General features: G+C 45.0%; 4 protein-coding genes across 4 annotated transcripts; 2 read left to right on the top strand and 2 right to left on the bottom strand.

Annotated features, from left to right (window-relative positions):
* The first annotated feature begins 2,972 nt into the window (after positions 1-2,972).
* Positions 2,973-5,635, top strand: LOC126845231 (uncharacterized). Its single transcript, XM_050583829.1, has 2 exons — positions 2,973-3,700; positions 5,533-5,635. The coding sequence occupies exons 1-2, from the start codon at positions 2,973-2,975 to the stop codon at positions 5,633-5,635; spliced, it is 831 nt and encodes a 276-aa protein (XP_050439786.1).
* A 529-nt stretch (positions 5,636-6,164) lies between these two features.
* LOC126845230 (uncharacterized) lies at positions 6,165-7,358 on the bottom strand. The gene has a single exon (XM_050583828.1). It carries the CDS (start codon positions 7,356-7,358, stop codon positions 6,165-6,167), a length of 1,194 nt encoding a protein of 397 aa, XP_050439785.1.
* A 3,388-nt stretch (positions 7,359-10,746) lies between these two features.
* Positions 10,747-11,346, top strand: LOC126845229 (uncharacterized). The gene has a single exon (XM_050583827.1). The coding sequence runs from the start codon at positions 10,747-10,749 to the stop codon at positions 11,344-11,346; it is 600 nt and encodes a 199-aa protein (XP_050439784.1).
* A 1,414-nt stretch (positions 11,347-12,760) lies between these two features.
* LOC126845228 (uncharacterized) lies at positions 12,761-13,530 on the bottom strand. Its single transcript, XM_050583826.1, has 2 exons — positions 13,148-13,530; positions 12,761-13,085 (listed from the first exon to the last, which is right to left on the bottom strand). Exons 1-2 carry the CDS (start codon positions 13,528-13,530, stop codon positions 12,761-12,763), a joined length of 708 nt encoding a protein of 235 aa, XP_050439783.1.
* Between the last annotated feature and the right edge of the window lie 3,389 nt (positions 13,531-16,919).

Here is a 16,919-nt window from a genome sequence, read left to right as displayed (position 1 = left end):
AAATTTTCAAATCATTCCAATATTTTTATAGATACTCCTTAGAGTGGCCCCAGTATTTTTTGAGTGCTCAAGTACCAGTTTAAGGTTTTAATTAATTTTTTAAAAAGTGAATTTATCACATTCAATCAGCTCGGCCCAACTCGAGTCCCCACCCAACTTGTAATGGATTTTTTCTTTGAGAATATCCGTCGATAGCCATACTTAAGTTTAGTATATTATCCGATACAATAACATTTTCAAGTTTAGACTATTTGCTATGACCTTCGAATTTTCGAAGTAAAAAGTAACACTAAGATGTGCAACAAAAAAACAATGAGAAATTCGAACATTGACAATTTCATGTATTGTTTTTGTCGTTCGATCGACGTATTTTTCTGCTTAAAATTTACGAAAATTCATCGATGGCAAAAATAATGACTAAAACATTCTCATGTGTGCACAAGTGTAAGTTTTTCGATTTCTTATAACCTTATAGCATTTTCTGTACAAAAAGTTTCTTCAACCAAATCGCACAAGGAAAACCCCGAAATTTCCACACCGTCCCTCCGCCTGGGAAAAAGGCTAAAAGTTTTTAAAAAAATGGTTGGCGCAATTTTAAGATTTAACAACTACCAAGTCAAACTAATTCCAAATTTGTGTGGAACTTAAACGGTTTCCAATAGAAAAGCTAGAATTTTTTTCTTTATTTCACTTTTCGAAGCAAAGTTTTTAGGGATTTAGGTCGGGGAAATTAGACCTAAGGTATATTATCTAGAATGGAACTAACATTTTTCTCAAAAAAATCTGTGATCAAACTTATTTTTTAATAAGGAAACCCCCCCCCCCAAATATTAATTGCTTTGTAATTTGTGGATAATAAATAAACTTATTTTATAATTGTGACTAATTTATAAAGATAACATAATGTTTAAACTCTGCTTTCTTTTTTACTTTTGTTCAACTCCTCGTGGAAGCAAGTCCTTTAATGTGTAAAGCCCTATGTGTAATTGTCATTTAAATGTATTGTAGTATGTTAAGTATGTGTATCAGTGAATGTACAACTAACAAACTGAGAACATTTAATTCTTTAGTCACTCTTACATTATTATAAATTCCAATGTAGAAGAGAAGTTTTATCTAAACAATTGTTTAATCGAAATGTTTTATTAAATAGTCCAAGTCAACTGGTTCCACCAGAGATTACAAAAATTGAATACATACTACATTTAGAACAAAAATGTAATAAATGTAACCCTAATCATATCCATCTTTAAACTAAACATTAATTTTCGAGCACATAATTGTTATTAGGTACAATGCTCTTATTGATATTTGTATTTTTATCTGTGATCACCAGATTGCTCTTTGAGGCCCAAATCTGGGTTTCGAAACCATATTATGTGAGTTTTTATTTTATGCTCTAAATTTTTGTAGTAAATGCGTATACATTACACGGTTAGTAATATTTTTTTTTTTGCGTTTTATTTACCTTAAATTCGTATAGGTATGAAAAACATATGAGTCATAATAATACACATAAAAAACTCCTTAATGGTAGATGTACTCAGATTTTTCATACATTATTATAATATACTATTATTTATAAAATAATAAAAAAAATTTTTAATTATTATGAATACATATATTTTTTTTTGTATTGTATTGTATTTTATTATTATCCATATTCCTACATTTGGTTTTAGAACACCTAAAAATGTCTACATCCGGTCATGAATAATGTTACTATATTATTTTTATATTGAAAATTTAAAACCTTTATCATTACTTTTCTAAATAATTGTATATTCACTGTCTTAAACGGGAAAACGTATTGAAAACACGTTTTAAGTTGTATTATTTATTTAAATAAAAAAGACTTACTTGTTTCGATTTGTTGTTTGTATACTTGTTCAAACAGTTACAGTCATACACCTATGTCCTAAATAAGAAAATTTTCAAAAACAACATCTTTTATCATCGACCTAGTTATATAATTTGAAGTCTCCAACGTTAAAACGGTTTTGATATTATTATATTTTGGGTCCATGCATTTTTTACTTGAGTATAGTTAATTTGTAGGGCAATTGTCATTATTCCGAGTTGAGTTTTATAAATGTATAGAAAAAAATTATATTTTAATACTTACAGAATACTGGAATAATAATAATAATAATAATAATGGAAGTCGATTGTTGAATAACTGTTTCATTTACATCACAAAGACAAATTTGAGCAAATAAAATAGGATTTAAACATAATATTAAATGAACTATCATCAGTCGATTTCAACAGTGACCTAGAAAAGTTATTTTAATTAATTCAAATATTTTTTCAGAATTTAAATCTGACCATCCTGAGTTGGTGTAATTATGTCAGGCTTTTAGGCGTAAAATGTCCAACAAACAGGTCACTTCAACCCCCAGGGTCAACACCTATTCACTGGAATCAAACTTATAATTTTTACAACAGTTTTTGGCTACCATGAATTCTGACTTAAGAGCATTTTCTTCAATACCTATCTAATAAGTAAGCATGCTGTTCCCAATACACGTCCAAACAAGATTGGCAATAAATTATTTTCACTTCACAATAGCTATTTGTGTCAGTAGTATGTTTTGGCCGTATGTAGCCCTGTTATCACAGGGCGTTATAACAGGGCGTGATAGCAAGGCGTGATAACAGGGCGTGATAGCAAGGCGTGATAACAGGGCGTGATAGCAGGGCGCGATAACAGGGTCGTGATAGCAGGGCGTGATAACAGGGTCGTGATAACAGGATTCGATACGGTCATATCACGATTCTGTTATCACAATCCTGTTTTCACTACTGGTATCACAATCCTGTTATCACTACTGGTATCACACACACACACACACACATGGTGGGGACGGGTGAACGCGGTGACGGAACCGCGCTAGTATAGCGTCAACGCTCGACGGACACAGTAGTGAACTGCCACAGCGACAATGGTCGGAAAGGGGAAAGGTATACGCATGAGCAGCAGCAGCAGCAGCAGCAGCAGCAGACGTAAGCGGACGTGCGAAGAGCCGAAAACGAAACTCTTGGCGGTCAAAGCGATAACGATAAGTTTTAAGGAGAGAAAATTCTTACACATAGGATGCGCGTGGACGGAGACGGGATATGCTCCGGCAGCGATGATTGTGTGTTCCAACGGATTTATGAACTTGAGCTTAAATCAAATCGTCGGACTGGTAACGGGTATTAATGATCTCACGCGGTTCGTGGGCAGCAATCAACGCGCGGCGTTCCACGTACAACCGCCGGACGGTATTATCATTAAAAAAACCAGATGTTTTTCAAAGTCATACCTGATCATCAACGACGCGCACACCCGCCTTACGCTGACCGAAGAAAATTTGTTAACGTTGGAGTGGAATCGCGAAGCAATCGTATGGGCACTTGATGATAACGCGAAAATATGTACAGCCCTGACGGAGCAATACGGCACGATGAAGAATGCGATGACGGTGGAGGTGATAAATCGATACGCAACAATGTCGGTCGATGAGGTGTACACCGCAATGATGAATCATCCTGTACACGGATTACCACCGCGAGAACCCAGTTATTACAAAGAAATCGCGGTCATAGAATACAAACGGCTGTGCGACGAAATATGGGGAGAAAATGTTAATACGATGATGATGATGCCTAACTCACAATGGAATTTAGCAGAGTTACTTGACGGTTACACAGATAAGTAAGTAAAATAAAAAAAAACCTATTGATTATATTTTAGTACATAGTAATTATAACAGGAACGACGTGGTGGAGGAGGAGGAGGAGGAGGAGGAGGAGGAGGAGAAGACGAGTACTACACCAGTAACCAAGTCAGACGGTGGGAGCATTGCTTCACCACCACCACCACCACCACCGTGCGATAGTGTGGATGACATGACGGTCGAAACCTGATAAGGTTATTTCCCGTTAGACCGCGTACAATGATAACACAAAGAAAATGAAGGGACGAAATAACCACACACACCATATATAAACGAACACGCTAAACCATTTAATCACATTCACACATACAACCAAATCAAAATGCACTACAGATATTCACCACCATCGCCGCCAAATTCGCCGCCACCGTTTAGTACCAATTGGGTGCATAACGTCGACGATGATGATGATGACAACGGGTTGTAACGCTTGACCCTCGGTTGGGCTCAAGAGTTTACCTTCCTTCACTCTGAAGGGGAAAGGGTTTATAATGCTAATTAAATAAATTATAAATGCAAAAGAACTTGGTAAGGTAATAATTGATTTTATTTATTGGTAATGTAAGTTGCTTCCTATAGAATAATAATAATGATAATAATAATAATAATAATAATAATAATAATAATAATAATAATAATAATAATAATAATAATAATGATAATGATGATGAGGTAGAAATGTAGGATGAAGGTATGGAGCGGGGATGCAATCACGATCGGACCGGTGTCTAGATCGTGATTGAAAAATTAGATTAGCTTAAGGCTAAGGAGTTGGGGAATAATATTACCTATACTCTGTTGCTGGCGAGGGCGATACAGTGTGCGGTAGAGGGTTTACCTACGCTATACGGTGTGGTTAGTGGGTAGGTGGACGGCAGGCGGTGAACTTTCCAACGACGGAACGGGGCGACGACGACGAGTTGGAACGGTGTGAGTTGGCAGCTGTACTCAATTTGTAGACGATGCGGCTAGCGGGGAGGTGGGCGGCAGGCAGTACAACGACGGTGGGATTGACGGCAACGGCGACGGCGACGGCGACTAGCGTAGTTGCGGTGGGAGTTGGCAGCTAGGTGCGGCTCCTCCTCGTCTTCCTCCTCCTCCTGGCGGCGTATGGCTCGGAAGACCGGGGGGTGTAATCGGCTAACTATTACCACTATGTGGTTGGCTAAACCGATGGATGCTTACCACTGTGTCGTCCGCTCGTATATATTTAATCATGCCCATAGCCCGCCCATATAGTCAATGTTAGCCACTTTACATAAGACTGTTAATTATGTGTCGACTTGTGGCTAGTGCAATGGGCGTTTCAATATGGTCGACACACTTCTTACGTATTTTATTAATTTATTTAGCTCTACACTACCCTATTCGGTATTTATGCCCTTATTAGTGTATCGCTTTGAGTACAGCGATGGGCTGCGCGCTCTCTATCGGCACCTATAGTTGATCCGTCTTACGGGCGAGTCGTCGTCCGTCTTTTTAATGTTTTGGTAGCCGCGAGATTGCGGGGCGTAAGCGTTACAGGGTTGCCAGAGTTACTACCGATGAGCGTAAGTCGATTTTATATTAAGGGAATAATTATATATATATATATATATAAGGAGCGTATAGTAAAAAAAAAAAAAAAAAATGTGAAACAGGTGGTAGACGCGGCAGCAGCGGAAGCTGTGAGACGAATACAGCTGCGAATAGAAAGGGTGTTCTCGTTAACCGACGTAGTGGGTAAGTACATCGACCTTGGTGTGTGTGTGTGTGTGTGTGTGTGTGTGTGAGTGTATAAAACTAAATTGACCAATTACATTATCACCAGATCTAACGATGTCTTCGGAGGAGGAGGAGAGCAGATCGTCGTCCACGTCAAGTGTGATGGAACTACTCGACAGCGACGCGGAGAGCACAGTCGAAGAGACTGAAAGTAGTAGTAGTAGTAGTAGTAGTGCCGATGACGACGACAACACTGACTACGACGACGATGACGATTATGAGGGAGAAGAAGAAGAAGAAGAAGAAGAAAATGACGACGCTAGCAGCAGCAGCAGCAGCAGCAGCAGCATTAAACGGTGGGCGGACGGACCTGTGCTTCGCGGGCACATAAAAAAAAAAAAATAAAAAAATGTAACAACGAATTCTGTTTTTATATGATTAATATTATGTGTGTTTGTTATACTATATATCATCTTGACGAACGATAAAAATAAATAAATATGTGTAATGTACCTAAAAAAAAAAAAACTGTGTATTCATTTTGTATGTTACCCGTCCAATCAATGGTTAAAAGAAAAAGGTTGATAACTGAGAGCGAAGAAAGGAAAGGAAAGGGAAAAAAAAAATTTTTAACGCAATGATTATTTATTTTTAAAAAATATTTACAATCATAAAGGAATATTAAATTTAAAAAAATATATATACAAAAAAAAACAGGTATTGTTATATCAATTGGTATTACAAAATTTTGTGAACTTCGCTAGTCAAAGCGTTATATTCAAAAATTTTATCGTGTACGATTAAACAATAAGCAGCGGTGTTGTCAGCCACGTTGCTAGCCGTTTCAAAATTTATACGTAAGTCAATCGGTGCGTTCTTAACAAAATCATTCTGTTTCGAACAATCTACAACGACGATGGGGGATGTCGACTTAAACTCTGCTGCGGTGAACAACGGTTCTCCGACCGGAACGCCGTAATACGATTCTTGAAAACTCGCATACATGTTGTACAAAAACGAAAATTTATCACCGGCATAATCGATTTTTAACGTATCGTACGGATACGATTCAGAATTGAGATATACTTTCAACGTGGTCAACCCGCATCCGTCGAACTGACTGGAGTTCGTCGCGAGTTTATTTTTCCGATCGGTCTGCAAGGCTACTATCACGTATCGCGGCTTTTCCGTGTGCGTGCTCGTCTTAACCGCCCAGGAATGTTTGTTCGACCGGGGGAGCGACGGATAAGAGAATAGCTCCCAGCTACGGAAAGCGATGGATAACGGTTTTTTCGCGTCCAACGCTTTGAGCAACTGCAATCTAACAGAATCGTTTACATTGACGTGCGGCACTCTCCACGTAACGTGATCCAACACAACGCTTGCGGCGGCCGCGTTCGTTGTAAGAGCATCACTGTCGGTGCTCGCACGGTGCAAAACGAGTTCTTGTCGCGCGTTAATTATGAGTTTTCTGTGATCTTCACAAAATCCCAATATCAACCTGAGCGGTATAACGACATCAAACTTTTTTGTTGTGTTCGCCGACCAACCAGCGTTCGCGTACCGACCGTGTACCGTCTTCTGCATCGTTACGTACCCTTTGAGCGTGCTAGCAACGCCGGGTTGTCTCACCCGATCGATTTCGACTGAATTCAGCTCATAGCGAATCTCGTCGAACAAAAACATCAATCCGTTGGTGACGATGGTCACGTCGGATGTGTCAGTGGCCGGGGTGACGACAACGGATCCCTGCAGACATAGCAGTGATTCGCTAGGGAGTGTGTAGAGGTCCTGGTGTTGAATCGCGATGCGGATCTCATCGTTGTTCGTTAGACTGTTGCTGGAGAACGGTTGATAAGTGTGAAACTCGTATCTAGTGATGCGATCGTCGAATTCGACTCGCCGAGTGATGTCCAAAACGTCGACGTCCATTGACGGTGGTTTGATTCGCGGCGAGTTTGTAGCCGAGCGCCGATAACGTTTGCAAGCTCTGCCGTGTTAACCGGGAACGTGCCAACGGCTGAATGTACCGAACCGGACGCGTGCGGACGCTTTTAAACACCAACCCCATCGCGCACGTGTAAACGTACTGTGATTGGTTCACCGCGGAAGTCGACCAGCTTCGAGTTCTGATCGGTAATCGTGACCCGCACGCGGTCGAGACGATCCGTCGCTATTGGATAATAAATCAGATTCCGCGGTGATTCTGCGATCTGAAACCCGGGCGGGACGGATGGCAAAAAGTTATAGATCGCGCGACTACGAACGCCGTTGACGAATGCGCCTGCCGCGACGTTGCATGTGATTCTTATACACGTAAGCGGATCGATGGTTATCAGACGACCGGATCGGTGCAAAGTGTTCGCCGGCAGCTCGACCCGCTCAAACCCCAATAGAGGGCCGACGCTGTTGGGGGCCGCGAAGCTGATGTCGCGATTACACAGGAGTTCCGATTCAAACGTGTTGACGTTGGGATGAAGCGCGAACCGGTAATCGGGATTTAGGTTTTCGACTAGTGACTTGAGCACGCGAGCCAAAGCGGACACCTCGTACGACCCGACGGGTATCACGACGTCGTCATAGGCATCGTCTGGTAACGGCGACGGCGCGTCTGATTTGATCTGCACTGAACCGGTACCGGTGGCGACAGTGTCATCGTACATATCGATGTTGGCACCGCGTTTTTGAACACCTGGCAACCGTCGCACGCGCAAAGTGTTGTTAGACGCGTCGACGTTGGGACGGGAATTGCACACTATGACGTCGAGCAACGCGATCTCCGCGCCGGTCCGCAACGGGATAGGAGGGAAAAACGTGCTGACCAACTCGCTTGCGGTACCTTGAAAGGTTAACGTGAACGAGCGGTGCGCGGACGACATTGAGCGTACAGAAACTTGAGACATAGCTGACCGCAAACGGATGTTGCGAATCGTTGCACACGGTCGTAGGTATATTGGACGAGACAACCGCTGAAATAACGCTGAAGTTCTAGCGGCGGCGGGAGGTTACCGAACGGATCGAAAAACAAGACGGTATCGTTGCGCTTGTGGTAACAGCACCAGTGTGTACCACTTCCGGTAGAGACGTCAAGATTAACGACGCCGCACTCAAACCGCAAGGGCGCAGCCGGTAACGTGTCGCGCATAAACACACCGCGGAAATGAGATATGCCCAACTTTGTCGCGTAATTTATAATATCCACGTCTCTCAGCGCCCGCGATCTAGGCAGCGTGGTTATCAGTTTTTTGGCTGGTACGGTTTGAGGTAGAATCCGGATCCGTTTCGCTTGCGGTGCAACAAATAGCCACTTCCGATTTTTACCGGGGCTTTCGCGTTTTTGTTATTGCGGATGTCGTTAACCGCACGCACGATTCCGGACGCACCGCCGAGCAGTGAGCCGATCGCTGACAGGGCTGAGAGAAAAGGCACAAGCGCGAACGCGCCGCCGATTTTCGACACGGCCAACGTGCGTGGTCGGAGAACCGGTTTTCCCCTGGCTTTCCGACGGACCTGGTTGACGGCGGATAACGCCTTCCGCGCTGCCGCAGCGACGGTTAGCGGTTTCGCTTTGCGCATCGCAGCACGAGCGGCAGCTACGAGACTGCCGAAGCGCAGCCCGCCTCCGGTTTTCGGTGCAGACCGCCGTCCCTTCCGTTTACGTCGGTTGACACGGGGCATTACAGTAGTGAGCTTATAACCGCAGTGACGATAACCCGACCGATCTTGTTCGCTGAGAACCTTCGACGACGACGCACCGTTTACGTTTGGACACGGCATTGGTCTGCGACACCACCTTTATAATGTTTTTCGAACCGCAAGAACACAAATTAACCGTTCTGCGGCTCGACGACGACCCAGCCGCTGCTGACGACCACCACAGCCGTCACGGTCCCCTCCTACCCTCCTCAACCAGATGTATTATCGCGGGGCCCAGTAACGTCGGCAAGACGACGGTGATGGTAAACCTTTTGACAGACGAAAACGGGCTGCGCTTCGAACACATATACCTGTACACGAAGACACCTGATCAGCCAAAATATATAATGTTAAAGAAGGTGATGGAGGGCGTTGACGGCGCGCAAATGCACGTGTACACCGACGGGGATCATGTGCCTCCACCCGAACGAGTACAGACTAATTCGGTGTTTGTTTTTGACGATGTCGCATTTGAAAAACAAAGAAACATCGCCGAATACTTTTGCCGCGGACGGCACAACGGGATCGATAGCTTTTACCTGACGCAAACGTATGTCAAAGCGCCGAAGCACGGGATCCGGGACAACGTGTCGATGATAGTTTTGTACAAACAGGACGAGACTAACGTTCGACACGTTTACCAGGAACACTGTCAATCCGATATGACGTTCGCTGACTTTAAATCCATGTGCTCGCAGTGTTGGAACACCGACCGGTACTCGTTTTTAACAATTGTCAAGGACTTCGATCTAAACGACGGACGTTATCGAATGGGTTTCGACGTGTATATAAAAAGGCGCGACGGCATCGCGCCCGTTCAGTAAAATGTAACCATGGAATCGCCGGCTACGACGGAAGCAATTATACGTGCTAAGAAAAGCATAAAACGCAAACTAGACGAGCTGCGGCACGGATTGGCCGTGACGACCGAATACGTGCGAACCCACGCGGCGCCGATCGTTTAACCGTTGACAAAATTAACAGCCGAGTTGTCGGCGCAGCGGACGCAAGCGCGAGGCGCCCGGAAAGATGAGTCTGAAGAAAAAGAAGAAGAAGAAAAAGAAAAAGCAGAAGAATTCCGTATTACCGAAACCAATCCGTCGTACGGCATTCATCTACAACCAGACGGAACATGGGTGATGGGTGATAAAGCAGTACAGTTCAACAAGAACCGTATAAAAGTGGGCACGTTAACCGAAATACCCTTCACAAAAGGACTCCAAGAATTGGTGTGCAGCTCGGTACCCCGCATGCAATTCATCACCGAAAGCGATCTGACCACGTATCGCAATTTTCTCATTCACACAGGATGTCATTTGCTGTCGTCCGGTAGACCGAAAACGAACCGCGGATACAAGTATAAGTACATTATCAAACAGTTGTTCAACGAGAACGGACGCGACCTGACCGCAGTTCGCGCCGCGGCCAAGATGGGTGACGGGATTACGCGGTTGACGGTTACGGGGAAGGACAAAGAATATGTTTACTGGGACGACGCCAACGAAATAGTCGACCGCCTCGCTTTGCTCAGAGCCGCGCAAGCCGCGGGCAATACCGCCGTGCACAACGAAATTATCGCGTGCGAGGAGGAACTCAGGGAAATAGGTGTGATCCGCTGACGATGATGACCGTTCGCGAGCACATCGCAACCGAACTACACAGACCGGCTATCCGGCGGTTTGCCAGACGGGTCGTGCGCACCGACGGCAAAGACGATTTATGGCAAGCCGACCTCGTAGACATGAAAAAGTTTTCCAAAGTAAAAAAAAATAAAAATCACACGTTCCTCCTGACAGTTATAGACGTGTACACCAAGTACGGCTGGGCCGTACCGTTGAAAAATAAATCTGGTCCGACCGTGGCCGCTGCCCTCGAACACATAATCAAGTCCAGCGGCAGACGATGTCGTCACCTGCACACGGATCGTGGTCTGGAATTTATCAATAAAGACGCACGACGCGTGTACGAGCAGTATAATATACACCATTATCAAACGTACACGCCGCTGAAGGCGAGCGTTTGCGAACGCTGGAACAGAACGCTTAAAGAAAAGATGTGGAAAGCGTTTACAGCGCACGGCAACCACGAATGGGTGCCACTCGTTGATGATCTAGTCGCCGCTTACAACACAACCGTGCACACGTCCATCCGAATGACGCCGAACGACGCGTCCCGCGAGCCCGGGAGTGTTGTTTTCTACCGGTTGCGGCGGCGGCGGCGGTAGGCGGCAAACCTAAATTCGCCGTGGGCGATGCCGTACGCCTGAGCAAACATAAAACGGTATTTGATAAGGGTTATGCGCAAAGTTGGTCAAACGAAATTTTCACCGTGTCCGGGGTACGACGGACAGCGCCTACAGTTTATACAGTGCGCGATAAGAGCGGCGCGCCGGTTAACGGAACGTTCTACGCGCAAGAGATGAACCGGACGCGTTATCCCAACACCTATTTAATAGAAAAAATTGTCCGGAGGAAGGGGGGCAAGCAGTTCGTGAAATACGTCGGGTTACCCGTCAAGTATAATGCTTGGATCAAACGAACCGATAGCTCAGTTTGACAATATGCTTTCAGCGGTTATTGATGTTCAGTGCGTGGTCGACTCGGACCTTCACATGGTCATCAAAGAAATATGCATAGCTGACGCGCAAAGAGCTACACACGTGATGCATTGGTTGGTTCAACATCCGCCTACCTTTCGGCTGTCACCGCAAAGCACGAAAGTAAACGTTTGGTTGCAAACACACTTTCACGGTATCCGCTATACAGACGGTCACATACCGTATTCGGAGTTGGCGCGCGTCCTAGGCGCCATTAACAGCCGCTACACTGCTGTGTACGTCAAAGGCATTCAAAAGCGGAACCTCCTACAACGCTATCTACCGAAGTGCACGGTCATCGACCTGGAAGCTTACGGCTGTCCCAAGTGCCGGATGCTCCAACAACAACAACACGTATGTCCATTTCACTCGGACCGCGCACAAAACAAAACCTGTGCGAAGGCGCAATGTTTAGCCCTCCGCGTTTGGATGGATGAAAACATTGGACGGTAACGGCAAATATTGTACCAAACTTATTATTATTATTATGTTTTATGCAATAATTATATATATATATATATATATATTTGTTGTACGAATATGTAAATTTGTATTCATCTGGCTATATGTTGAATAAATAACTCATACTTTCATCGGTTTGTAATTTATTCCGCGGCACTGTGCACGCATGTCCAAACCTGATGTTTTCCTGTCCACACACACACACACACACACACACACACACACACACACACTTAACAATGTATGTTTTGTACTAGCATATTAATAATAAGCAATAATAGCAATAATAGTATTACCTGATATTATTATCGCTAAAGGGAAATTATTTAAAAAAAAAAAAGAAGTCTTTGTTTAATTTGTATTATTACTATACATTATTTACAAAATAAAAAAAAAAAAACAAAAAATTAAATACAAAAAGAGTCAGTCTTGGGTTATTTTACACTGTCAAATCCATCGTCACCGCCACCGGTTAGTCACTGTCCGGTTCATCGTCTGGGATGCGATAATGACCCCAGTGGAGTGTCAAAAACGAATTGGGTATTTGGTACCGTTTGTCGTCTTTGTACTCCATCGCTAGTTACGTGCACATTTCGGTGGTCAGTCTATGGCGTTTCGACCGAAACGTACACGTCTGTCTCATTACCTTGTGGTTCGGGATAACGAGACAGTCGTAGTAGTCCTGGGGGGTGATCGTCTTTTCCACGACCGCGCGTTGGATGCCTTTCAGCTTTTTTTTATTTATCGACGGTTCGACCGAATCGGAGCAGTACGACTTGCTCCGAAGGCCGATGAATAATATGACGATGTTACCACCAGCATCGTCCTTCATCTTCCATAAAACCATTTTGTTGACCAAAGGCATTGCGTATGGGTTGTCCGGACTGAAGTTGCTGGTATCGTACCTGGATAAAAAAAATAAACCCATTAGTTTGTGTGAATGACCGGCAAAGCGGTCCGTGCATACTTGTCGATATCAGCCTTCATGTCAGCATAAAAATCGTCGGTTTCAACCCAATAAAACAGACTGTCCGTGTCTCCATAGATGACACGCGCTTTAGAGCCATATTTGGGTACCATGTACCCGTAATGGAAGTCGTACAGAATGTATTTTGACAGCTCCAGCACGGCGAAACCCGCGTATGACGGCCGGTCGTACTTGATAACCGATTTGGTCATCTGCACGGCCGCCATGGACGGGGTAAAGATCGCCACGCTGTCGAACGTGGGTTTAGCTATCAAAACACCGGCTCCTAGTCTCTGCTTGACGTTTCTCCAGCGCGTGACAATGTGCACTTTGGTTCGTTTTTCAGGGTTCTCGAGCGCCTTGCCGTAAACCGAATTCGACATCAGTTTTGGCAAGTTGCCCTCGAACTTCGTCCTGGTCGCAGCACGCAATCTCGTGTTCGTTTCGATGAACGGACGGATCCAAGCACGCTGCCGAAACCGAAGTGCGCTATGGATTCTCCGGAGAACCACCCCGTTGGCAACGCCTTGCTGTAAGCACCTGTAATGAGTGACGTATCTGAAACAAAAAAAAAAAATCGATAAATATTCCCGTTGCCCACACACACACACACACACACACACATTTTCCCCGTTGTTCTTACTTCTCTTTATTGATCAGGTTGGCTATGAGCTTTGGCTGTTTGCCTCCGGGTGGAACCATGTTCTCCGGAAAGAACGGTAAATCTGCTAGGTGGTCGTGGACGGCGTGCGGATATTCGAGGTCGGTCTCCACAAAATAGCCGAATTCCGCATCGTCCGAAACGGTGAGGGGGTCAAAAGTTGCGAGCTCCGCGGGGGTTAAGAAATGGAACTCACCAATCGGAAGGGAAGGCTCATCGCACACCCGTAAAGGTTATTTTCGTCTAACTGCATGATGTACGATGGCTCTTCCGTCGGGTCAAAGTCCTCCATATACTTATTGTTGGCCTTTGCATAATGTTGATTGCATTGGACCAACCCCCCTCGGATGTTTTTCATGACGTATTGCACCTGCTCGTGCTCAGTCATCAGCTCTATTTTGACCCCTGTCATTAGCTTCATCGCATCCCAGGCTAACGAAGGGGTCGTCAGATACGCAGCTGGATCGAGTCTGTAGTGCTCGAGGATAAACTTCCGGAACGTTTCAAACACGTCGGCCAGTAAGTACACGTCACCGCACATGTATACGTCACTATACTGGCCTAGTGTTTGACAGTTAAACGTTGACCACACGGTCTGCGCGTGGCGGTATTGTTCGTCCGTGATGGTGGACAACGTCAACTGACTCCGGAAGGCGTCGAGTGGAGGTAACGACGTTTCCTCAAGCACCTCTGCGCTCGTTACGTATTCGTACGGGAAATACCCCTTCGTTTTCATTAACCGGAACTGACCATCGTCCGGAAACCGGGTTTTGGTGTTCACCAGCTGGACGTCGGTCAGCGACCGTGCGGCTTCGTCCAGCGACGAGGGCAGAAACCTGTCCAGAAATACCGTTATTGTAGACCAAAATTACTGCTTTGTTTTTATCAGTCTTACCGGTATGAATCGATGAACCGCATGACGATTGTGTGACTCCCGCCGGTTTCGTCGTCCAACCGCAGAAACTTAGACAACGAAATGTACTTTTCTTTGGTCTTGGCGATGACTTGGATTTGATTGGTGTCGTCGGCGAGGGCGGTGGTGAGAAAATGACTATCGTAACCCGAAAAATTGTGGAGCACGATCGGTACGTAGTTCGGTACTCGCAGTTTTAAGTTACACGCGCTGTGAGCCGGGCCTCTGTATCGTCCGCTCAGGTGACAATGGTCCCGCACCTTGTCGACCGGTGTCAACGGTTCGCGGCAGACGTAGCACACGGTCGCCGCATCGTGCACTGCCTGCTGCGCAGGGGTAAGGGGGGTCATATCCACCGGGGAAAAATACCGTCGAGCTATGGCCTTCACGTCCCGTTCCAACCGTTCCACAAACACCGACATGCAATCCGCGCCCCGGTAGAGTTCAAACTTGTCAAGTGACGAATCGAAATCGCACTTGACAAAATAAGCGAAACTACACGCTACGTGCTCCGCGATGTCGTAGGTCCCACCGGCATTCGGGGGCGGGGCGATCGGTTTGAGGATAGCTTCGGTGTCTGCGTAAATACAGAATGGAACGGGAACGATGTTTTTCCAATTGATGAACTCGACGATATTTTTATCGTCCGATGGGAGAACAACGCGACACCGCCGGCATCAGGTTCACGTGGCGCACTCGCTTTTCGGTCGTATAGTAAAGCGGCCCTACGATCTTGTTATCCTCCCAAGCGTACACGTTAACGCTGATCTCGTTGTCGGTTTCGAATTTTGGGATGGACTTTAACGCCACCGGCATCGAGATCCCGCGGGTTTGGAGTACACGGTTGTAGGGGGGATAGCTCGTAGTAAGCATGGGATCAACACCTGCCGGTGCAGGGTGGATGTGCGCCACGATCGCCCAAAAAAAACATGCATCATCGGTGTTCGCGATGTTCAGGACGGCGCTCTTCCGCAACAGCGAGGTAGGCAGAGTAATTGTGCACGATGCCCTGAGCGGATTATACTTGTACGTAGACGTTTCGAGGTATACGTTCTCGCGAAACGCCCACCCCGAATCGCCACGTTCAAATTCGTCGGCGCGCGTACGAATAATATCAGCAAGCTGTGTATACACTGTGTGCTGATCCTGTCCCTGTGTCAGTATGACCGGACCGGCCGCGTGATCGTGCACACATGTGTCATACACGTCGGCGCCGCCAGCAGCCGGCTGCTTCTGTTTTTCGTACACTGCGTACAAACCCAGACTCACTTTCAGCGCTACGTACCGAACGAGCTGTTTATCCCACACCTTCAACACCTTAGCTTCCGATCGGACCAAGAACTCGTTAATGTCGGCGGTCGTATTTCGACAATCGATTTTGAAATTTGAAATTCGGCCGTCGAAAGCATCGCCGAATCGAGCTGTTCGTAAAGCAAATACACACCGTTATTAATATTATTATTATTCTCTTTTCCCATTCGGTTCTTTATCATACTTGTCCGACCCGTGGTCATCGTGTCATCACCCTCGCTAACGCCGTCATCGCCGACGCCGTCATCGTCGTTGTCGAGCGCTATGAATATTAAATTACAGTACACTGTTATTTCCTTATAAATATATATATTGTCACACACACAGCAAATCGAAAAAAAAAAAAAAAAATACTGCCCACATGAATATAGTCGAGAAAAAAAAATGTAACGCGTTCCGAAACATGCGTTATGAAAACTATGTGTGTGTGTGTGTGTGTGTGTGTATATATCACGGTTTGTTAATTTATTTTAAATTCCAACATTAACATAAATACCATGTAAAAAATTTTTTTTAAATTAATTCATCATTTTACTACTTATTTTAAATTAATTTATCATTTACGTATAATCATATTATTAATTGTATTGGTTATATTCTTACGGTTCGGACTTTGTATTTGCATATTATCGGTATTGCGGCCGTCTGTAGCAGCCGTTGTTGTGATTCTACTCGGCACATCGGTAGCGTCCATTTGACCTATATGTTTCCATTTATTAGTACTTATCCGCACGCGTTATTTTAATTAGTGTAATTGATTATACCGGTCATTGTCATGGCACCACCAGTTCTTATCGATGTATCGGCGGCGGTTCCTGTGTGGTGTGTCGGAGACGGAGGCCAGACGTCGATATATTCTAAATTGATCAACCCTGTTATTGTTTTGT

The sequence above is a fragment of the Adelges cooleyi genome, unplaced genomic scaffold (assembly GCF_023614345.1).
Source record: "Adelges cooleyi isolate 19-005CV unplaced genomic scaffold, UGA_ACOO_1.1 ACOO_flye_CR_arks_rails_tigmint_CR_PRNA_724, whole genome shotgun sequence".
NCBI lineage: Eukaryota > Metazoa > Arthropoda > Insecta > Hemiptera > Adelgidae > Adelges > Adelges cooleyi.
Note: the sequence above shows the minus strand (reverse complement) of the source record. Positions and strands in the feature narration are given on the sequence as shown.